The following is a 24860-nucleotide window of genomic DNA, read 5'->3' on the forward strand; positions in this document are numbered from 1 at the left end:
TCTGAACTTCTTTGCTAGCTCATTATTCATTTTCCATGTGAGGTCCTTATCATTTTTTATACTTTCTTCTTTAGTGCTCTCATTAGCTTTCATGGATTCAGTTATTCATTATGTCTATGCAGATCACTTTTTAAAAACAGTATTTTATTTTTCCGAATACATGCAAAGATAGTTTTCAACATTTCTTTTTTTTTTACTATAGCTTTTTATTTATAAGATATATGCATGGGTAATTTTTCAGCACTGACAGTTGCAAAACCTTTTGTTCCAATTTTTCTCCTCCTTCCCCCCCATCTCCTCCCCCAGATAGCAGGTTGACCAATACATGTTAAATATCCACATTCACCTTTGCAAAACCTTGTGTTCAAAATTTTTCTCCCTCTCTTCCCTTCTCTTCCCTTCCCCAGACAGTAAGCAAGCTGATAAAGGTTAAACATGTGCAGTTCTAAACATATTTCCACATTTGCCATACTGCACAAAGAAAATCAAATCAAAAGGAAAAAACCACATGAAAAAAACAAGCAAACAATAACAATCAAAAAAAGGTGAAAATACTATGTTTTGATCCACATTCAGTTTTCATACTTCTCTCTTTGGATGTGAATGATTCTTTCCAAATCAAATCTATTGGAATATAAATTAGTGAAGAGACTGTATACTGCATAGTGTTATACTTGGAGTTAGAAAAACCTGAGTTCAAATACAGCCTTAGACGCTAGCTGTATGATAGTCACTAACCTCTCAGCTTCAATTTTCTGTAAAAGTAGTATCCAACTTGTAGGGCTCTTAGGGAGATCAAAAAAAGTAACATACATAAAGCACTTTGTAAATCTTACAGTGCTACATAAATGCTAGCTATTATTATTACTCATAATTGTAACAATAGTTAATAATAATAAATGTTTATGTCCAGCCCTAAACTTTCTTCTCAACTGCAAGTTTCTGTAACATCATCATGAATGTCTTTACATGGATTGGCACTTCAAACTAAACTTGCTCAACATGAAGAAGGAAGTTGGGAAAGTAAAAAAGTTAAGTAAAACAAGCTATTAAAACAAGAATTAGTCTAATTCTGACTGAAAAAGGAAATTGAATGTAGTTTGAATAAGTTGTTAACAGGTAATAAAATAAGAGGCATAAGTTTTAAATTGGTGCTTAGGTACCAAGACATCAGCCAATTGACTAAAATAAATAAGTGCTCAAAAATGTAAAAAGTTTTCAAAAGAAAAATTGCAAGCTACTAATAACCAAATAAAGGAATGCTCCAAAATACTAATAATAAGAGAAATACAAATCAAAACAACCCAGATATTTTACCTCATAGTCTGAATATTAACAACAGTCAATGTTAAAGGGTTAAAGGAATAACGTGCAAGAGTGGAACTAGTACATTATTACTGTAACTGTGAATCAGTACAACCATTCAGGAAAGCAATTTGGAATTAAAATATTTGCAAATAAAGCAAAATTTCTTCTGATGTTTATATATCTGCATTGCTAAATATGTAAAAATTGTTTTAAATCTACAGATGCCTCAAAATAAGTGTCTAATCTTCTTAAAACTGAAAACAGAGACTCAAACAACAACCAAAAAAAAAAACCCCAGAAGTGAAGCAAGAAATAAAAAAATAAAAACTGGAGGAAAGAATTTGAAGAAAAAGTGGTAATCCTTACTCAAAAATTACACTTTCCTCCAAATGAGAATAGACAAAACAAAAATTAATAAATATAATATATATAAAAATTAATGACTCTAGAAGACAGCAAGAAAAATTAGAACAAGAGACTGAGAAAGAAGAAACTGTAAGCTATTTGATATCAAAAACAATTGACCTGGAAAAAAGTCAAGGAGAGAGAATTTTATTAGCCTCCCCAAAAAAACCGTTAAAAAAAACAAAACCCTAGATACTGTGTATCAAGAAAAGAGGTGAAAAATGCCCAAATCTATTCAAACTGGAAGGTAAAGGAAAGAAAAAACAATCCACTGCTCAACTCCTGAAAGGAAATCCAAAAAGAAAAATTCCTAGGAAAGTCATAACCAAAATCAAACATTGCCTCATCAAGGAAAAAATACTGCAACCAGAGAAACAGTTTGAATTTCAAAGAATTATAATTCTTTGTCAAAATCACAAAAGACCAGGAAGTTTCTAAAGGAGAGGAGATCTTGGAATACAACATTCCAAAAGGCAAAATATAGACTTAAGAATAATTTGCCCTGCAAAGCTGAGTATAATTCTACAGCGAAGAAAAGGACCTTTAATAGAATAGATTTTCAAATATTCATAATAGAGCAGAGCTGAGGAGAAACTTTGGAATGCAAACAAGACTCTAGAGAAGAAAATTTTATTTAAGCATTTAGCAGGAGCTATGTGACATGTTTACATTCTAATAAGAGAGACAAGAGAGTGGGGATCTTACTATTTTTAAAGGGCATTTAGGGAGCTATGAAAATTTAAGGGAATGAATTCTGTTCATAGGGTTTGAAGAGGGATTAGAAAGGGTAAAAAGAAGAATATACTAGTCTCTGAAGGAGGAAGAAGTGGGCAGAAGTTGCTATTTTTCATAATTAGAGTGCATAAGAAAAGTTATATAAACATGAACTTCACTTTTATCTGAAATACATAAAAAACAGCTGTACACATACATATAAATGAAAATTTTGATGTAGAAATACATCAAATTCAAAAGTGAAACAAATGGAGGGGGGAATCATATATATACATATATAGTCTATGACTTCAGTTTTACCTATATATTCGCAGCTTCCAAAGTCTTTTTCCTCTCTCTCCTTCTTGAAATTGGTTTGGAAAGAGTATAGCAAGAATTCTTTCTCAAAACAGAAATGAAAAATGTCTCTTCTCCCAGGAAAGACCTTGTACCTATACTGCTCTTCACATTGACATAAAGCAACTGAAATTTATGGCAGGTTGATAGATAATTTGAAAGCTTTACAATTTTATTACTTTGGATTTATTAATGGGCTCCTGTGAGGTTTTCCTTTTTTTTTTTTTTTTTTTTTTTTTAATTTTGTGATAAAAGTAGGGGGTAGCATGGGTGTATTGTGGATCATTCAAAGTTCCACTCTTGGCTTTTTGTGAGAAGAAACAACATTAAGGAGGACCTGAAAAAAATTCAGGTAGGAAGATGAGAAGGCAGTTGGCAAAGTAATTTAAAAAGGCAACAAAGTAACTGGTGAATAAAACAAATAAAAACAAATAAAAGATTAGTACTGCTAGAAAAGGAAATACAGTGTGACTGAAGAACTATTTTTGAAATAAGGAAAAGGAAATAGAATGTGGTTTAAATAAATTAAGACGTGATGAAAGGCTACAAAGGTCTTAGCTTGGTGCTTAAGTAATTGAGATTAAATCAATCAATAAATCAAATAGTATACATTAAACATTTTACCAGGTGTGATGCACAGATGTTGGTGATGGAGACAAATATAAATAATAATGAAATAATGTCTACTTGCAATGAGCTGATACTCTAATGGGGGGAGGGGAGAAGGGACAACAAGAAAAAATATAAAGCATACTATTAATAAAATAAAACAAATATATATATATATATATATATATATATATATATATATATATATATATATATATAATAAAATATGGGATAGCATGAGAGGAAGGGTACTAGTAATTAGAGGAAAATCAAGAAAGACTTCCTACAGAAGATGGTGACTGAGCCGCATCTTAAAAGAAAAGAGACTTCATGAAAGAATACATTCCAGGCATTGGAGATGGCCAATCAAAAGCATGAAGACAGGAGATGTGAGGAACAGAGAGAAAACCAATTTGGACAGATTATAGCATATGGGAAGGGAAATCTTATCAAATGAAACTGGAAAGATAGGTTATGCAGGGCCATCAATAAGCATTTTAAAGCATCTATTATGTACTACGCACTGTGCTCAGCACAAGGTCAAAAAGCAAGGCTGAAAATTTCATCCAATATGGAGTAAGATATTTTTGCAATGACTTGAATTGATAGTTTAAAAATGTATTTCCATCACAGTCAAATAACTGCTGTCTATTCTTGAATACCAACTTATCAGGAAGAATAAAGTTAACTTACAAAAAAAACAAAAATCCTAGAATGGAACTTAAATTTAAAGGCAGCTGGGTGAAGTACATGGGAGTGTCAGGCCTGGAGTAAGAAAGACTCATCTTCTGAGCAAACAGATTTCAGAAAAACCTGGAAAGACTTACATGAACTGACAATGAATGAAGTGAGCAGAACAGAAGAACATTGTATTCAATAACAAGATTATATGGTGACCAACTGTGATGAATCTTGCTCTTCCAATAGACTTGTGATAGAAAATGCCATCCCTATCCAGAGAAAAAAACTATGAAGGCAATACAGATTGAAGCATATTATTTTCACTGTTTTTCCTTTTTTCTTTCTCATAATTTTTCCCTTTTGTACTGATTTATCTTTTACCACAAGACTAATATGGAAAAATGTTCAAAATGATGGCATATGTATAATCTATATCAGATTGCTTGCTACCGTGGGAAGAGGAGGAGGAAGAAAAACCTTGGAACTCAAAATCTTACAAAAAAAATTTTTTTTTCATTTTTTTCCTTTTTGATCTGATTTTTCTTGTGCAGCAAGATAATTGTATAAATATGTATGCCTATATTGGATTTACATATATTTTTTATCATGTTTAACATATATTAGATTACTTGCCATCTAGGGGAGGGGGTGGGGAAGAAAGAGGTTAAATTGGAACACAAGGTTTTGCAAGGGTCAATGGTGAAAAATTATCCTTGCCTATGTTTTGAGAATAAAAAGCTTCAGGGCAGCTAGATGGAGCAATGGATAGAGCACCAGTCCTGAAGTCAAGAGGAACTGAGTTCAAATCTCAGCTACTTAACACGTACTAGCTGTGTGACCCTGAGCAAGTCATTTAATCCCAATTGCCTCAGCAAAAAAAAAAAAAATAATAATAATAATGAAAAAAGCTTCAATAAAAATAAAAAGATGAACGTTAAAAACGATCTCTTATATGTAATTGGGAAAAATGAAATACCATTAAGTGGGGGGAAAGGGGGGAGGAAAACTCATTTTTCTTGAATACAATTCTGACCTCAGACACTTACCTATGTGATCCTGGGCAAGTCACTTAATCCTGTTTGCCACAGTTTCCTCCTCTGTAAAAATTTGCTAGAAAAGGAAATGGAAAGTCACTCCAGTATCTTTCCCAAGAAAAGCTCAAATGGGGTCACAAAGAGCTGGGTAGGACTAAAAATGAGTAAATTACAGACCACAATGTAGAACTTCAATGGGGAAAAAAAGTGTCTAACATGATAGAGAGGAAATCTGAATCTTGAAGGAAGCTTTTAGTAAATTAAGAAGCTATGCAAAGGAAGAATGGAAGGAAAAGAACAACTGAAACCTGGAAGTAAAAAAAAAAAAACAAATGAGGCTCATCCCTAAAAAGGAAGGAACTGAATAAAAATGAATGCACTGAATAAAAAAATGATGCTTGTGTTCTCTAGCTATTTACCCCACTTTTGCACAAAGCACCACCAGATATGAAACTTTTAGTAATCATTTCTTAAGTGTTCATTTTGCTGTATGCAAGGCTTTTGACAAGCCTTATCAGTTCTATCTCCACAATAATATCATCTAGTTCCCTTTCTTTCACACAGCCAGTATGGGCTCTTATTACCTGTTAACAGTATTTCAACAGCCTACTAATTGGTTTCTTGAATCTAGTCTTCAATCCTTTCTATACACAACTGCTAAATTAATATTCCTAAAGCACAGGACTGATTATCATTCCCCTGCTTAAGAAGATCCAATGATTCCCTATTATCTTTAATGTAAAATTGTGGTTGAATAAGACAATCTCAAAGGACTCATGATGAAGCATACTCTGTCTCCATAGAAGTGATAATGTGCAAATAGACTAAGGCATAATATTTTTCTCTTTCAAGTCTCCCTGTTCAAAATGACTAATATGGAAATATTTTACATAATTGCACATATTAAAATTTTTATCAAATTGTTTATTGTCTCAAGAAAGGAGGAGAGGAAGGAATAGAATTTGGAAGTCAAACTTTAAAAATGTTAACTTATTCTGACATGTAATTGAGGAAATATAAAATATCAAAGTCAAAAAATAAATGTGGTTGAATAAATGATACAGTAAAACTAAAAAGCTATCAGGTGAGAGATCATTCATCAAGGGTCAGTGATAAAAGAGTAGGTAGTTGGTATCTCACTGTTAAGTTACTGAACAAGATATGTTGTCTTCTTATGTTCAAGCTATAAAAGAGAATCTCCTAAGACTTGCCAGAAGATTTCATGGACTATCAACCACTTCTGGTGCTGCACAGAGACACAAATGGTATTGTAGCAAAGAACCTGCAGAAATCTGTAAGGGTACAAGTTGTACTTTTCACACTGCTACCTTGAAGGTAGGGATATAGAAGAAAAAATTCAGTTTAGGAAGTATCTAGATAAGAAAGTGATGTTAGAGAATTTGATTTGCTATTTTTTTAAGGAAAAAAGTGATTTTCAGTAAATTAAACCCTAAAAAGGGTAAGTTATTAATGTATCTCTTGCATGCTATAGCTATTTCCTTTAATACATTACTAGCAATTCTGCCTAGATTTTAAAATGTTAATTTTTTTTAAAAAAGGGATTGGAATTTACTAACTACAGCTTAAAATATGACAAACTGACCAGGAATGGAGTGTACTTTAACAAAAGCTAGTAAAAAATGTTTTTGTCTTGCAAATCTATCCAAAAGGGCTTCAAAATAATAAAGATAGGGGAGAAAGAAAATTGCCTGTGTGTAGTCCCCAAACCAGATACCACAGAAAGTTGCTACAATAAAGCAAAAATAATAGTAGAGACACCAAAAGGCACAGGAAACAAAACGCAAGAAAGAAGCCGCTAATAATCATGCCCTCAACTGCCTATTCAAAATGTGCTCTCTTCTTCCCCCTAAAAAAACATCAGGCAATAGACAGGAAGAAACAGGACTTCTCAATATAAGGAGGCCAATTTGACCTCAGATATCACAGTTTTGGTGGAATGAAAATCATGATTGGAAGATGGTCCTCAATGATTATACGTTATTCAAAATCTGTAGGAGGGATAAAAGGGGTGAAGAAATCCAGGAACTCAGAGTAGAAACATTAACATTTAGGTAAAGATCAATGGAAGGGAAAATAGAAGCAATTTTGCCCCTGGAATATATTACAGAAAACCTAAACCACAACAACAAAAAAGGAAACATAAGGAGTTCTGGAAATATCATAAATCTGGCATGATGAAGTAGTGATAGGAATCAGTTTCTCTCTGTCTCTTTGTTAAAAGAAGAAAAGCCAATAATATCTCTATTGCCTCCATGCTAATTGCATACTTCAAAAGACAGGGGAATCAACAATGGAAAATTTTATTAGTGGATCTGATTCTCACTACTAAGAAGGAATTGGTTCCATCAGTAATGATTATGGAAATCCTATGGTTCCTACAACAGAAATCATTCCTTCCTTGACTTTGCTTAGAGAGAAAAAAGAAGTTGACATGATTTTATATGCACACCAAGTTCAAATAATTCAGGAGGATGGTGGATCCTGGACCAAATTTTTATAGGAGACAATAGTCAAGGAGGAATGGGAAACTCTCAAGAATGAAATTCTGAAGATACAAAAGGAAACAATTCCAATGGGGAAGAAAAAGGGAATTTCCCAGAGACCATTGTGAATATAAAAGGAATTCATTAACCAATATGGATTTTTAAGATACATGCAATAGTTTTCCCCCAATGCTTTGATATCCTCCCCTCTTTAAAACATCGGGGAAATCACTCTCTCAATGGCCCTTAAATTGTCTTGACTCTAGTACACATCTCTCCTGTGTATATTTGATGTATTTCTGCCAGTCAATTCAGAACTTTTTCCAAAACTGGTTTAAAGGGATGATAAGATATTTAACTAAATAATCATCTCAAGGGCATTCTAGGATGAAAATCAAAGGACTACAAACAAAAAACAATTCCCTAATGAGGTTCTCCAGAGACTAGTACTTGCACATGTCAAGATCTGGAATCCTGCTAATAAAAAAGATCATTATCATTAAAGAGGGTTCAGGTCTCAGGACATAGGGGGAAAAAAATCACAGGGATGAATACCTATTGTTCAGACTATGATAACAGTCATTCCTTCACTTCATGACACTTAAATAGTGGGCAACGGAACAAGAATTAAACTAAAAGAGTTAGACTGCCTCTGGGAAAATTGTACTATACTGTTCTTATAAATCATCTCAACCACCTCTCTGAAACAAAGCCTCATTTTAAAAACATGCTACATGGCTGCAAATCATGGAATAAGTTTCCAAAGAATTAAAAGTTTAGGGCCTTCCAAAAGATTAATAGAAAAATGCTTCTGTGTATGAGTAACACTGTATCTTTAACATTTTAATACTTTACCAATGAAGGGTTGTTCAAGAGAAGTTGAGTAAGGGTTGTCATCCTAGAAATAAATGGCTAGAAAAGGAATGGCAGCCAATTTTAACATGAGGAATTATTGGGGATAGTTTGTGTACTATTGCTATTCATGTAATATCAAATTTTAGGGGAAGGTCCCCAGCACATTAAATGAATTCTCAGATAGAGGGGCACAGATAAAATAGCTATATAAGATGAAAGAGCACAGAAAGGTCATGATCTGCATTGTTGGACAGAATAATCATATCAGAGGATCTAGAAAAAGAAATATATTTTGAGTCTAAATGTTGATTGTAATATTTGCTATAAACCCTATGTTACTTTTGCTGTTCTTCCTGTTTGTTTCTTTCTTTAATACTAGAAAGTGCCACTTAAATAGAATTTTTAAAAAGCAATTTTCTCAATCAATAAGCATTTTCTTAAGTGCCAGGTACTATGTTAAGTGCTGAAGATACAAAGAAATACAAAAAACAGTCACTGCTCTTAAGCTTAGATTCTTTAATATATTTGTCCTTCTGATAGACAAATTTTCAGTCTGCTTTTTAAAGGAAGTCTTGACTCATATTTGTATGCACTTTGAAAACTTGGGTGTTGCCATGTAGAAATTCAAGAATTACAGCTTCAAGGGCATTGGAGAGTGCTTGCAATTTAGCTAGTAGTAGTGACATACACTGAGAGAGCTAGATGGCATAGTAGATAAGAATACTAGGTCCAAAGTCAGGAAGACTCAAACATTTACTAGAGAAGTCCTCAAACTTTTTAAATAGGGGGCCAGTTCATTGTCTCTCAGACTGTTGGAGGGCCTGACTATATAGTAAAAACAAAAACTATGAACAAATTCATATGCATGCTGCATATATCTTATTTTGAAGTGAAGAAACAAAATGGGAACAAATACAATATTTAAAATGAAGTAAAGTTAAATCAACAAACTTACCAGTATTTCAATGGGAACTATGGGCCTGCTTTTGGCTAATGAGATGGTCAATGTCTGGTTTCATATTTGTCACTGCTAGTCGTAACAAGTGATACAAGTGTGCATCCTTTAGTCTTGATCTGGTTGGAGATTTCAAATGTTTCATTCTAGAAAAAATCTGTTCACAGACATAAGTGCTGCCAAAGATGGTTGCCATTTTGAGTGCATGGTTCCCAAGATGAGGATATGTCTCAGAAGGGAGATGCATAGAAATTATGAAGGCTGCTTGACTTGAATGCATCTTTTAGAGAGTCACAATTCTGCAGTCCAGCCAGTTCCATTTGGTAAATTGTATCCACATTTTCAATGTCAATAGAAAATAGGTTACAGAAAAGCTGCATGTCCTGTTCATGGAGATGAAGCTCTTTAAATCTAAATTGGAACTCCTTTTGCAATTTTTCCAGTGAATCCATACATGTTTTGTTTGGGAATGCAATCAGCGGTTTTTCCGCTAACAGATTTTGAGTTGTGAGGAGATGGCAGAAGTTTTCCTTCTTCACTTGTTTGATGAGGAGGCCCAATTTTACTTCAAATGCTTTGACATGTGATTCCAGATGAGCTTCCCCTTTCCTTGAAGTTGCATATTGAAATTGTTGAGTAGCTCTGTTATATCTGTTAGAAAAGCAAGGTACCATTTCCATTCTGCTGGGAAAATTGGAAAACAATATGGTAGAAACTGGGCATGAACCAACATGGAACACCCTATACCAAGATAAGGTCAAAATGCATTAATGATTTAGCTATAAAAGGTGATACTATAAGCAAATTGGGGGAACAAAGCAAAAGTACTTCTCAGATCTGTGGAGAAGTTAGGAATTTATGGCCAAAGAAGGATTAGAGAACATTATAAAGTGCAAAATAGTTAATTTTGATTATATTAAATGTAAAAGTTTTTGTATAAACAAAGCCAATGCAATGTAAGAAGGGAAGCAGAAAACCAGGAAAAACTTTTATATCCAAGGGTCATGATAAAGGTCTCATTTCCAAATTATATAGCAGGGGTCCTCAAACATTTTAAATAGGGGCCTCAGACTGTTGGAGGGCCAGACTACAGTAAAAACAAAAACTTTGTTTTGTGGGCCTTTAAATAAAGAAACTTCATAACCCTGGGTGAAGGGGATAATTGTCCTCAGATGCTGCATCTGGCCCACGGCCGTAGTTTGAGGACCCCTGAGAATTGACTCAAATTACAAGTTATTCTTTAATTGATAAGTGGTCAAGGGATATGAACAATTTTCAGATGAAATTAAAACCATTTCTAGTAACATGAAAAAGTTCTAAATCACTATTGATTAGAGAAATGCAAATTAAAACAACTATGAGGTAGTACTTCACCTCTCAGATGGCTAAGATAACAGGAAAAATGTGTTGGAGGGGGTGTGGAAAAACTGGGACAATAAAACACTGCTGGAGTTGTTAACTGATCCAATCATCCTGGAGAGCAATATGGAACTATGCCCAAAGAGGTATCAAATTGTGCATACCCTTTGATTCAGCAGTGTCTCTACTGGGCTTGTATCTCAGAGATCATAAAAAAAGGGGAGAGGATCTTTCTAAACAAAAGTTTGTAGCTGCTCTTTTTGTAAGGGGAAGAAACTAGAAACTGAGTGGATGCCCAACTGTTGGGGAATGGCTAAATTATAGTATGTGAATGTTATGAAATATTGTTCTATAAGAAATGATCAACAGGATTTCAGAAAGGCCTGGAGAGACCGACATGAACTGATGCTAAGTGAAGTGAGTAGAACCAAGAGAACACAATAACAAGAACAAGAGTACACAATAGTAACAAAATTATGTGATGATCAACTAATGGATGGGCTCTTTTCAAGAATGAGATGATTCAGGCCAATTCCAATAGACTTGTGACAGAGATCCATTCAGAAAGAAGACTGTGGGAACTGAATGTGGATAACAACATAGTATTTGCACCTTTTTTGTTTGTTCTTTTCATTTTTTTTCTGATTTTTGATCTGATTTTTCTTGTGCGACATGATAAACGTGGAAATATGTATAGAAGAATTGCACATATTTTAAAATATATTGGATTGCTTGCTATCTAGGGAAGGCAGGTGGGGGGAAGGGAGGGAGAAAAATTCAGGGATTTGGGGATACAGGATTTTGTATTTGTTTGTATTTGTATTTGTTGAATGTTGAAAATTACTTATGCATGTGCTTTGAAAATTAAAAGCTATTATTAAAAATTTTTTAAATGATATAGATTATTTTATAAACTTTTAAAAAATGAATTGCCTGTTAATTCATGCCTTTGACTACACAGATTTATCTTCTTAAGCTAAAAACCATTTCCTAAATCAATTTCAGTGTTTTTCCTAGACATTAAAAGGTCTAGCCCTTATAGTCACATATCAAACTTCAAGCTTTCTATGCCAAAAATAATAATAATAAATAAAAATAAAAAGGCTGATTTTTAAAAGAATATTTACAATTAAGAGCTGGAAACTTCATTTCATTTCAAATCTTACAATGTATCAACTCTTTTCAGACTTATGGCTGTTAACAATAATTACACCTACAAAGAACATTAGCTTAGTAAATTGTGCTTGTTTGATAATTTATTACTTCCCTGTTAACTGATACATTCTTTAACATGACTCTTTTAAATAATGTTCTAGTAATTTATTTACAATCTTTACAAGTGATTCTGTAAAACATACAAATAATTACAGACTTGTTAAGACTGACAAGATACTTATTTTTTCAACATTTAAATAGATGCACATTTTATTTAAAAGTAACTCTATACTACTTTCTCATAAAAATAGAAAAATAGTTTAATATCCATAGTTTACATTATATTGAAACAAAAATCAGGATATTTGAAATTTCCCCCACAAATGTTGGAAAAACCCCACCCTGAAAAAAAAGGGAATACCATCAATAATCAACTTAAAACATTACATCACAGGATAAATGACTGTCAAGTGATTAAACTCATCACAACAAATTGTTATCTAGTAAGAAGTATAATTCTATAATATTTTATTTTTAACCTGCATCTTTCATGCTGGATTTCAATGTGCACATTCTGTTTTTGTAAACATATTGGAGGTATCCAAAATACGCTCTTATTATAATTATAATGTCAGTACCTTGGGAATTGTGCAACAACACATTATTGCAAAAATAGTAAAGGGAAAGAATCTTCCTTTTGTGTACTTTGAAATTAAAAGGCAACTTTTTTGTTTCAACTTTGTAAAAAAAAAATAAAAAATCCTCTATTTCATCCATTCATCACCCCTTTCCCTCCCATCTGTCATTCTTCTGGAATGGTAACTCCGTTAGCATCTTATTTCAAGTTTAGTGTACGTACATACAAACACTCTCTCTCACCCAATGAATATATTCAGATTACATATGTGTGTGTGTATTCATTTAAGTGCCTAAATAAAAAAAATTTTTTTCATGCAGCCAGTTGTTTCTAGTATCATATGTTTTTATCAAAAGGCACCAAGATTTACACTAAATAATTTCAGTTTCCTTTTTCTTCTCCCTTTACTTTATTCAAGATGATTGTTTTCCTATCAGAATTCTATCTCCAAAATAGTATGGCTCTGAGCATTTAGGGAACCAGAATAAAACAGAAATCCTAGCAAGTTGAAAATTGTTGCCCACAAATAAAAATACCTACTAGATTAGTACAGATCTTAATATATTTCATTTCTGACATTAGGTTAAAAAAAAAAAATCACAGAAATAACAAACCCTCCAAGAATAAACTTAGAAATATAACACTGTAACAATGGGATGATACCTTCATAGTAGTAACACTGTATTCAATCTAATTAATACAGTCATATTTAGCCAAAACCATTAGAAATTCATTGTTCCCAATTATTTTACAGGATTATTCTGAGAACAAGTGAAACCAGTGTTAGCATATACAATATCAACATATAAACAAGTTATGGCATTTATTCACAAAGAAAAAATTTGCACGTTTCATTACATAAAAACCAGATTTACTAGATTTCAGCTTTGATCAAATTTTAAAGATATGTTTTTAAGATTCAAAAAAAAAAAAAAAAACCAAAAACAAAACAAAAACAAAATTCTTTTTTAAAATAAAAATACTTTTTACATACATACTTTGTTATTTAATAACCTTTATGCCCTTAAAATGTGAAACATTTAGAAAGCTTTTGAATTATAGAAATTTTGACAAGTTAATCTATTTGGCCACAACATATTCCAACTCCTCTTTTGAGAAATACATTAGCATTTTTTAATTCATCAGTCCTAAATGATCAGAAATACTTAAAGCAATTCTATTTCTTTTTCTTCTTCTTTGGTGGTTCATCATCAGAGCTGCTATCTGTGCTAGAGCTGGTGCTAGAGGAAGAGCTGGAATCTGACTCAGAATCAGAAGAAGAGGAAGAACTAGTTGAGGAGTGTGATGATGATGAAGTAGAAGAGCTTTCCTCAGTATCACTATCATCAGAGGAAGAAGAGGAAGAGGAATCTTCACTCTCTGATGAAGAATCACTGGCTGAACTCTCACTGCTACTGCTGCTGGAACTGGTAACACTTTTAGACCTAATAGAAAAGGAAAAATCAGACTGGGGAGAAGCTACTATTATTTAAACATGTAAAAGAGTAGTTTCTTATATGTTCAAGAAAAATAAGCCCTCTTAAGCATATTAGAGAATACTGAGATATTATCCCTGGATTCCATGCTTTGGGATTACTTTATACAAGATCATTTTGAATCTCTTTAATTAAGTCTCTTCTTGATACTAAAATAGCTATGTTTTCATGGATGGGAATCAAAACAATGTATTTTATTCTATAGTCAAATATTATAGTAATATTCGAATATACCAAATAAGGTTTGATATATATATATATAAATGTATATAAATTTTAAAAACCAAAATTAATATTTAATTTTCTTATATTTAGCTACATCAGAACACAAGGGTGCTAGTCATGAACAATTAAAAGCTTTCTATTCTAAGCTAAAAATTTCTCTTTCCTAATAGAGAGGAACAGAAAACAAAGAAAGAAAAAGAAAAGGAAGAAATGAAAAGGGGAAAAAAAGGGATAAGGAAAAAAGCAGGTCTAAAGATATTCTAATGCTTAATATTTAAATATTTCTAGTCATTTGCTCTTTCTTCCTGCAGTCACTATAATATAATGTTCCTAAATCTTCTTCCAGTCATTCTAATACATTCTATACAATGTTCCTAAATCCACACATACCTTTTTTTCTTGGTCTTTTTTTCTGTATTAGTTTCTCCAATGCTAATAATAATAAACATGGAGGATTGGGAGAAGGGAGGAGGAGGGGAAAGGGGATGGGGAAATTTCCATTAATAAATGTTTACAATAACATATACAAACACGCCCCTATTATTCCAAGAACTTAGATTTACATTAGAGAAAAACAGTTGTACACTCAGAAAACAAGATATTTTGCTAAAATTGAACAGAAATTTTCTATTATAGAATGTAGAAAGAAGTAATATGAGGGAAAAAAATTACGAACATAAAAAAAGAAATGGATCAGTCTTGGTCACTAAGAGTGAGGGATAATACATACATTCATCATTTTACCAGAAGTTGTAACCACTATCTACTGAGCCCCCAAATAAAAAGATATCCCTTATGTTCTTGAGGTAGCATTTCTTTTATGGCATTTTTCATTTTGTGCTATGGAAAAAATGCCAACAAAGAAAAACCACTAGTGAGTCTGATTAACTACCTACTACTCTATTCTTTAAAATCTGAACCTAGAGGTCAATAACATTTTGCAATGGTAAAAAAGCTCACAAGTATCGCATACATGATCTTCATTAAATAGAAAAAAGGATTCTTTCACATCTTAGTTTCTCTATACATTCCTTATTTTATAGCAATATTCAATCTAGAGAAAGCATAATAAACATTACATATGTTTATTATATATTCTTTTTAGCATCATAACTGATAGGGTAAACTTACCTTTGTTGTAGTAAGAATCTATTTTCTTTTTCTTTTAAAGCTTTCTTAAGTTCTGCTGTTCTTGAAGGTCTATGCAAATATTTTCTTTTTCCTGTACATTCATATGTCCAATGTCCAAATTCTAAACATTTCTGACATCTTACATGTTGTTTATTTGCTTCCCTACAAAAGCAATACATATTAGAATACAATAAGATAGGATTTACAAATATAACAGGACCTGCCCTTAAACTTAAGCAATAAGAAATTTTAAGGGACACATTTCTAGAATTCTAATTAACTCTTAAGTTTCATCTTGATACAATCATTTGTATTACCACAACAAGGCCAGTAATGATTTTCAAATACATTTTTTTCAGAGAGAAGGGAAGCAATCCGATAAAATACTTGATCTTCATTTCTACTAAAATATTCTAGGAGAAAAAGGGCATTAAATTACCTACAATAGTTAAATTACCTTCATAAAACATAGATAGTACATGGTAAGGTTTTAATTTATTAATTTCTCCCAGGCTGGTCAGACTTCCAAAAGCTTATGTGTGAATCCCAAGTTAAAGACTGTCTCAGGTGATGAGCAATGAGCAAAACAGTTAAATGTGACATATTCATAAATACTAAAGGAAAACCTACCTTTTATCTGGTTCATATTCATATTGACATTCTCACTATAAACGAAACCAGAAGACAAAAAATAAGTTGCAGCTAAATGGAAGGGTGGCTCACAGGTTTTCCTTGGAGACAAATAAAGGAGTGTGTTGAGATGGTTTCATCAGGTGCCCAAAAGCACCAAGAAACATCAATTCTGGTCAACTCACCGTATAGTGCTTATGGTTAAATATAAGCAAAAAGACGACGATGAAGATAATTGTAGCTTATGTACCAACATCTGTTACAGAGGATGAAGTAGTTAAATTCTCTGAGGAACTTGACATGATCATCTAAACCAAATCCACATGTAATCTGATACTCAGTGACTTCAATATTTTCATGGCCATGGAGGAATGGGAAAATGTCAGAAAACATGGTTTGGGATTAAAAATCAAAGCAGTCAAAGTTCTGTAGAATATTCAGAAGCCTTGTGCCAGTATATCATGAATTTCTTCAAGAAGATGATCAAAAGGAATAGGAAATAAGAAACAATGGACTCTATCATATTTTAGAAAGGCTATCATTTCTTGTGTTGTCACAAGAGAATCATTTCAAAATAAGCAACTTGTGGATCATCAGATTGGTTAGAGTGTATGTAAAAAACAACAAACTATTAAATTAGAACAAAGAATCAAAATGAGAAGAAAATCCGATTATAGTGTCTCTAACCTGACATACATAAGTCATTGATTCCAAAAGAACAAAAGACAGCTTTGTGGTTTTCATAATTCTCATGGAAGTTTAGCCAATGTAAAAGAATGTAAGAAATGCTTGAACTGAAAAATTCTTTTTTGTTTTGGAGTAGCTATATTATATTATACACTAAAGTACAAACTCATTTGCAAAATATTATAAAAGATGACCAGTTTCTGACACTGTTTTATAAGACAAAAGTGGAAAGCAAACCCAGCTTGCCAAAATAAGGTTTCCAATTAAGCATTTATGGATAACATTAAGTGGACAACAGACATGAAATGAAACAGATTTGTTTATGTTTTATATCTCTATACTCATCGAAACGAATATATTCACATATGAAAAAGTAAAGAAGTTAGGAAGAATGGCTACAATTGACCAAATACAAGGAAAACATCTGTACCAGAAGCACCATAATTTTAAAGGCACTCAGAGACTGATTTTTAAAATATTTCAAAATTGAATATTCCTTATGAATGCAAAAGATCATAGATGGCATTACCAAAAAAAAAAAAAAAATCACATAAATAAATAAATAAAAAGGGGGGGGGGGAGGGAGAGGTGTGACTAAGGAGACCTTATAAGATCATAGATCTATAGCTATAAGGGAATTCAGAGATCATCTAATCCTTCATTTTACATATGAAGAAACTAAGATTTAGAGATGACTTGTCCAAGGATATGCAAATAAGAAGTGGCATAGCCAGGATGAATACAAGTGTTCTTATCTACAAATCCAGCACCCTTTCTACTACATCATTAACTACTGACTTACATGTCTTCTAATTTCTATAAGATATCAATGAGTATGGCTAGTATACAGATCTAAATTGCACCTGATGAATACAAACAGGATGCGTGATTTCCCAGATGCTTCTCTACAGCATATCACATTTTTTAAAGGCACACTACCATCATTTATTAAACACTTACATTATAGGCACTGTGTCAGGATATAGGGATACAAAGACCAAAAATAAAGTAAAAAGCTTCAAAGAGTCTATCTGAAATATACAACATGCATACAAATATGTATAATACACAGTAAAATTTGGGAAGAGAAAACATCCAAAGAAAAAAGGTTAAGGAAAGCTTTAGTTAAGTCAGTCAACAAGGATTTATTAAGTAGATATTATGTGCCAGGAACTGTGCTAAGAAGTAGGTATATAAAAAAAGACAAAAACCAGAACCCACAGTCTAATGGAGACAACAACTATATATATATATATATATATATATATATATATATATATATATACACAACTATACACAAAAACCTATCTGTAATTATACACATATAATACACATACACACATGTATGTATATGTATATATGCTTCCAGAGAGAAGGCAGAACCTGACATGAGATTTAAGGGGAGACAGGATTTTAACACTAGTATTCTCCCAATGTTACTCTATAGTTGTAAATAAGAGAATACAATGATATCAAGAATCAAAATTACAGATAACCCAAAGAGCAAGGGAAAGACAGGTGGTATTTTTGCATTCCCAGAACCTACCATACTTTCTTGTATGTAAGAGATGCATCATTAATATATGATGAATCAAATCATGGATAAAACAAGATCATACTATATTACCAATAATGATTTGTATGTAAGAAGTGACATAAAAGACATCATCAAGAACAGCAGAAATTAGAAAAAGAGATGGTCTTATAACACATGGAAAACAGATGGGACAGTGTACATGTTGCACTGATATCCATGAAATCTTTTTACTAGACTTAGCAATCTTCTCAAAAATGCAAAGTGATGTTTTCTCTATCTCTCATTGCTATTTCTTTAAATCAACTGAAAATTTCTCTTTCCAACTAACATAAATTCATTATTTAATGGCATGGGGTCAAAAGAAATCTACAAGTATAGAGTACCAACCTTGAAATCAGAAGACCCCAGTTCAAATGCAGCCTCAGACTTAACACTTTACTAGCTGTGTGATCCTTAAGAAAGCAAGAACCCAGGATTCTTAAAAATAGAATGGGATTCTAAAAGTATTCAAAAACTAGTCAGAAAATTAAATACACCAAAACAAAACAAAAAACACTCTCACAACCCTATTTTAAAAACTTCTCCTCCATGCCAAACCTTCCAAATAATACAGTGTTGGTAGGATTGCGAATTATTGTAATCATGCTGGAAAGCAATTTGGAATTATGCTATGAGCGTGACTAAAATGTCCATACCCATTGACTCAGAGATTCTACCACTAATAATTTATCCCAAGGAGGTAAAAGAAAAGTTGATTCCATATACATCAAAATATTTATAACAGTGCCTTTAGAAATAACAAAGAACTAGAAACAAAACAGATTCCCATCAATTGGAGAATGGCTAAACAAATTCTGATACATGAATGTAATGGCACATACTTTGCTATCAGAGAGAAATATGAAAATTGCAGAAAGACATACTAATTGATAAGCAAAATAAACAATATACAGACTGATGCGATTAGTATAAATTAAAAGAACCAAGCAAATTAACAAAGAAACAACCCTGAAATTGAATGTTCAAAAATTATAATTAAGTTTGGCTTTGAAGAAAAGAGAAAATTCACCATCTTCCTTTTCAGAAGAGAGTTAAGAATATAGAACATTGCATAAATTATTAAGTATTTGGTTAGTTATGTTGAATTTGGTTGCTTTTTTTTCCTTTCTCTCTTTTAAAAAAATTCTTTTTTTTACAAGGGAATCTCTGTGGGAATAGGAGGAGAAAGGACAAGAATATATTTAGAAAATAAAAATAATGCAGAAACAGAAGTTATCACTTTTTTTTTTTTAAAGGGAGGGGGGAAAAGTTCCTTTTCTGTGTTTCCTGCATGAATTAAAGGATCTAGACACGATGTACTTTTGCTTTGTCTACTTTTGAACAATCACAATATTGACTGAATGGATCCAGCATTAAAAAAAAAAAAAAAGTGGTAGTGAATTTCTTTTGAAGAAAACTGTAAAATATCTAAACTGTGCAGAGCTTCAATTTCCTGAACTCCGCCCCCACCTCCCAAAAAATCCCACTTTATCCTTTTAATTCTAATAATCTTCTAGATAATAATACATAATTTCAAGCCATGGAATTCTACTAGTCTGAAGAATCAAAAATGCAGTTGACTCTAAGGGAAACAGATTTAAGATGGATCCAATACAGACATGCTCAAAACCTATTCAGATTTCTGCCATGCTTAAAACAATTTTCACTGATTCTGCCATACTCTTAAGCTACCTTCTGGATCTATTGGGCCCTTTCAGTGCCATACTCCTAGAAAAAGTCATCTATATTTAATACTTTCACTTATTCCCACCTACCTAGTTTCTGAACTACTCACAATCTGCCTTCTATCCATAATACTTAATAAAATTTGCTCTCTTCAAGGTTAACAATGAACTCACTTTTATGAACATCAGTTTTACTGATTTTTTTTCATTTCTTAATAATCCTCATCCTGTGACAAAGTATAGCTAAACAAAACAAATCCACATTGGTCAAGCCTGGAACAGTATGTTTCATTCTACACTCAATCTATTTAAACACCATCCTTCTACAGGAGACGAGAGGTAAGTTTCAAAATCAGGCACCTAGAAACAAAAACTGCTAGATCTAATGTCCTCTTTTCCTGTTTTTAACATTGTTGACCAGTGTAATATTCTTCTTGGTTTGGTTTTCTGGTGGTCTCTGGGAGCGGCTTATGTTTCAGTTCAGTCATCACCACAAGTGCATCCAGGTGTTAAAGTCCATATCCTTTATTATCTCTGCCTGGGGCAGGGGCCAGCTTTCTTGAGGTCCATCCTTCAGAATGTGTCTTGGTTTCTGTTGGGGAGGCAGGAGGACCACCACCACAGTCTCTGTTTTCCCTAGTTCTGCTTCTGGCTGAGTTTGTTTGAGCTTATTTGCTCTCTTATCATAGGTGTGAATCTTGTAGAACATGTACTGAATTACCATTGTCTTTATCAATTCCACTGACTTAATACTTTGTAAGAATCCTTGTTTCAGAGTTCTGGCCCATAATAGACCAGCTAGTCCTTCAAAATAACATCTCCTTCCCAGGATCTCACTCTCTCATTGGACCCCTCCTTTTTAGTTTCCTTTGCTATTAACTATCTCTGTTCTCTATATTCTCTTAGAAAATTCATTACTTCCCAAGAGATCAATGATCATTTCTATATAACTGTCTTCCCAGTTTTATGACCATAGACTCATTTTCATCTTCACTAATAGTCACCTAATTAATTCAAGCCCTCTAACAGGTATTACAGCATACTAACTGGTATCCCTTTTTCCAATCTTTACTTTCCTGCTTAAAAACATCCAGAAACTCATTACCTTAAAAAAAAAAAAATCTCAGCCTATCACTTAAGCCTTTCCACCTTTCTCCAAATTACTTTTTCATATTTTCAATATATTACTCCCCTTTACAATCTATGTTTTAGCCCAAATTAGATTTCCCTGTACTTGATGTTTCATTTTCTGACCAGGTCCATTTAAAAAACCACATCACACTTCTGAATTTCACTCCCTCATCTCTACTTCTCTGAATCTGCCTTTGAGATTCATTTCAGCTAGCAACTTGTCAATAAAATAGAGTCCTCAGTTGTTTATGGCTTTTTCCTCATCAATTATTTTATATTTCCTTCCAGTAGAAGGTAAGCTCCATAAGGACAAGGACTATTTTCTAAAAAATCTCCAATACTAAGTATAGTGTCTTGCATGTTATAGTAACACTAATATTTAACTGTAAAAGATTTTCAGACATATATAGAAGAATTGCACATGTTTAATATATATTGGATTACTTGGGGAGGGGATGGGGGAGAGAAAAAAATTTTGGAACACAAAGTTTGCACGGGTGAATGTTGAAAATTATCTATGCATAATATGTTTTGAAAATAAAAAGCTTTAATTAAGAAAATTTCAAAAGATTTTCTGAAATAGTAGGATATTGTCAATGATGGCTTGCCCGCAAAAATGTCATGAAAGATTATCAAGTAAATGTAGGATTTAAAAGGAATAAGGCTGTAATGTTGGGAGAGTAAGAAATAACAGATGGATACTCCAAACTCCAATAATGATATTCACGAACTATTGAAAGATCTATGGGAAATCTTCCATTACATTAGGCTGACCCTCAATAAAACACCTGTGGAAGACATGGACAACAATTTTTAAGAGAAGTCATTAGAAAGAAAAGAAGATGGACAAGTCATGTCAAGAGAGCAAGGAATGGTATCCATGAATCAACAAGAGATTTAAGGGAAAGCCTCAAAACATTTGGTGGCCCTCCTGAAGATTTTCAGGACATGGATAGGAATTTCACATAAGGAGAGGGTATTAACAGGTTGTAATCTGCATTCCTGTAGGATTACATATATCCAGTAGATCACAAATTCACCAAAATATAAAAGTACCAACAAAAATTATTCAGGAAAGGGCACATGACCTGTATTAATTGAGAAGTTCTGACATGAATGAGATCTATAAATCAAAATGAGTAAATTTTTATAATTTTGGAGTTTTCACAAAGTTTTTCTAAAATTTTATTCCTTCTTCCTCTGAAACAGCCTTTATCAATGGAACCAACCCATTTAACTTAAAAATTCAATCTCCCATCATTCTCATCAGGTTAATCCAATTACTTGTTCCCATACAAGCCAAGTTCACATCTGGTTTCATTTACTCAAATTAATGTTCTTGTACAGCTCACTTTCCCATCTCTCTCTACCAATCTAAATTCTATTTCCCCCTCCCCCCCAGCTTGGTTAACGGTTCAACGTTTCCATAAAAACTAAACAAAACAAAAACTCTTTATTTCCTAAACTGCTATAGTGTATGTCTGAAATATATAAACATTTGGTAATATATTACTAATTATTAATGTAAAATATACTACTTGCTTAATAATTTTTTGATATGGTAAGCAAGCACCTAAAGGATAAGGATTATATCCTTTATTTGTTTTTTGTTCTTCATTTTATAGTACCTAAAATTGAGCTTATCATATAGAAGCTTAATTACATTGCCTAAAAGATTTGCTTCGGGTCTAGAAGCTAACTCTATAAAAGCTAGAAAAAATTCTCTACACAGTCTTACATTGGAAGGTTTGGTGGCGACCAAAAATAAGATCTAAGCTGATCCCTACTGTTGCTTGTCCTACATAATATTATTAAAAGTTTTAGGTTTCTTTTCAAGTAATTGTGTTAATGTAATGTGAGCCTGTAGAACTAGAAGAACATGAGCTGAAAGAACATTGCATAATATTCTAGTTTTAGGTAAGATAGTCCTGAAAATAATAAGGTTCATGGCAGCTAGATAGTGCAATGGATGGATAGAGCACTAGATTTGAAATCAGGAAGACTTATCTTTCTGAGTTCAAATCCAGCTTCAGACAATTATTAGCTGTTCATTTGTAAAATGATCTGGAGAAGAAAATGGCAAACCATTCCAGTATCTTTGCCAAAAAAAACCCTAAATGGAGTCCTGAAGAATCAGATGTGACTGAAAACAACCTAACAGCAAAAGAGGGTTACCATTCAAAATTTTTTAATTCTTAATAAAAACTTGCTGACTTGACCTTTGTAATTTGTAATGTACCTTTTAGATATTTAAAAGAAATTGTAATTAATAATAAATTAAAAAGAAATTTAAAAGAAACATTAAAAGAAAGATATTTTTAATCCAATCCAAGTTTTGTAAGTACAGTGAGAATAAATAAAGCAAGAATACATTTTAATTCCAAACAAGTATTATTTGTAAAATTTTTGCCCACTATTAAACAGGTACAACTTTGTACTTGTGCATACTTCTTTGTATTTGTACAATGAAAAGCAAAAAACAAAAAAATCCCCCCAAATAAATGAAAACTATTTACATTTGTGAAAAATCTGATAAAAGGAAAACAGTCATGCTTTCTTCTTTTAAGCAAAAAATTTCTTAGTTTTAATAATAAAATTTTCTAAAAGTCTAAAATTTACATTAGTGATAATAATATTGGCTTTAAAAAAATCGACACTTTTTAAAGAATCTTACAGCTTCTTCAAGTTCTATTCCTTTAAAAATGAGACTACCAGGATCTACAAATTACTTGGGTTTACCGACAGATATTCACGTTCCAAGATCACATCCTGTTGTTATTGTTTAGTTGATTTTCAGTCCTGTCGGACTCTTATGTGTGACCCCTTATCCTTAACCTACAATTAGAATCTTCAATAGCACATTTGTTTGGGAATACCTGAAATGGGGAAACTGGAACTAATATGCACATCCCTCATGTGATTTTGCTACTTTAATAAAGCTCTAAACAAGAATTTTTTCTATCACCCGCTGAAAGATGAGAGAAATGAAACGGAAAGAAAACAACGAGAAGTTTTAAGTCTTCGGACTGGAGCCAAAGATGCCCGTTTCGGTAGAATAGAAAGCCTGCCTTCCGTGCTCCATCTCCCCAAGCTGCCAGTCCGGGACTCTCCCACTTAGGCCACTTTCCCTCTCCCTGGGGCCCACAATTCCAGGTAATCTCCCTTTCCACCCCCCTTGGCTTATTCCATTCACAGTCCCCCAAAGACATGAAACCCCCATTTCCCAGTTCAATTAAGGGATCCTCAAAGAAAGTTAAGAAGGCTACGGAAAACAGAAAGGAGAACTCCCTACGCCACCGAGGGTCCTCACTTACGCCTGCCTCCTGGCGATAAGTCGGTGCATGGGAGTCGCCATCTTAGTGAGAACCGGGGACCACCGCGATGCATTCTGGGAAGTTTCTCCGCGATGGAAACAGAACACGACGGAGGCCATAGAGACGGGAATTGCGGTGGCTAGAGAGTCTTCTCGCAACGGTGGCTGCCATCTTCCTCCGCGGCCTGGGCTAACTTGAAGTAGTCGTCAGGGATATTTTACGCAGGTGCCCTCAGGGAAGACATAGATGGCCAACTCTGGCTTCCAGACTCAGGGTCGTGCGCAGTATTGCCGCGCTTTTGAGGAAATTAAGAGTGGGAAAACTCTAGGTGGGCCCGGGAAGCAGAAACCCAAGCCTCTCAGCTTGGTACCACAAGGGAAGGGGGCGGGGCAGTTGGGGCAAAGGGCGTATC

General features: G+C 33.1%; 1 protein-coding gene across 1 annotated transcript; it reads right to left on the reverse strand.

The window, feature by feature from the left end:
* Positions 1–12086: 12086 nt before the first annotated feature.
* Positions 12087–24619, reverse strand: ZCCHC10 (zinc finger CCHC-type containing 10). The gene is made up of 4 exons (XM_003756487.4): positions 24449–24619; positions 15426–15587; positions 14685–14726; positions 12087–14018 (listed from the first exon to the last, which is right to left on the reverse strand). Exons 1-4 carry the CDS (start codon positions 24565–24567, stop codon positions 13751–13753), a joined length of 591 nt encoding a protein of 196 aa, XP_003756535.2. The 5' UTR covers positions 24568–24619; the 3' UTR covers positions 12087–13750.
* Between the last annotated feature and the right edge of the window lie 241 nt (positions 24620–24860).

The sequence above is a fragment of the Sarcophilus harrisii genome, chromosome 2, assembly GCF_902635505.1.
Source record: "Sarcophilus harrisii chromosome 2, mSarHar1.11, whole genome shotgun sequence".
In the NCBI taxonomy this organism is placed as follows: domain Eukaryota; kingdom Metazoa; phylum Chordata; class Mammalia; order Dasyuromorphia; family Dasyuridae; genus Sarcophilus; species Sarcophilus harrisii.

What these genes read in the sequence shown, in the direction of transcription:
- ZCCHC10 (XM_003756487.4), bottom strand. Translation starts at nt 24,567, where the DNA reads ATGGCCTCCGTCGTGTTCTGTTTCCATCGCGGAGAAACTTCCCAGAAT. An exon ending in CTTATCGCCAGGAGGCAGGC is followed by an intron (nt 15,588 to 24,448) that starts GTAAGTGAGGAC and finishes TTGCTTTTGTAG; the next exon opens with GGAAGCAAATAAACAACATG. An exon ending in AAAAAGACCAAGAAAAAAAG is followed by an intron (nt 14,019 to 14,684) that starts GTATGTGTGGAT and finishes CTTTTCTATTAG; the next exon opens with GTCTAAAAGTGTTACCAGTT.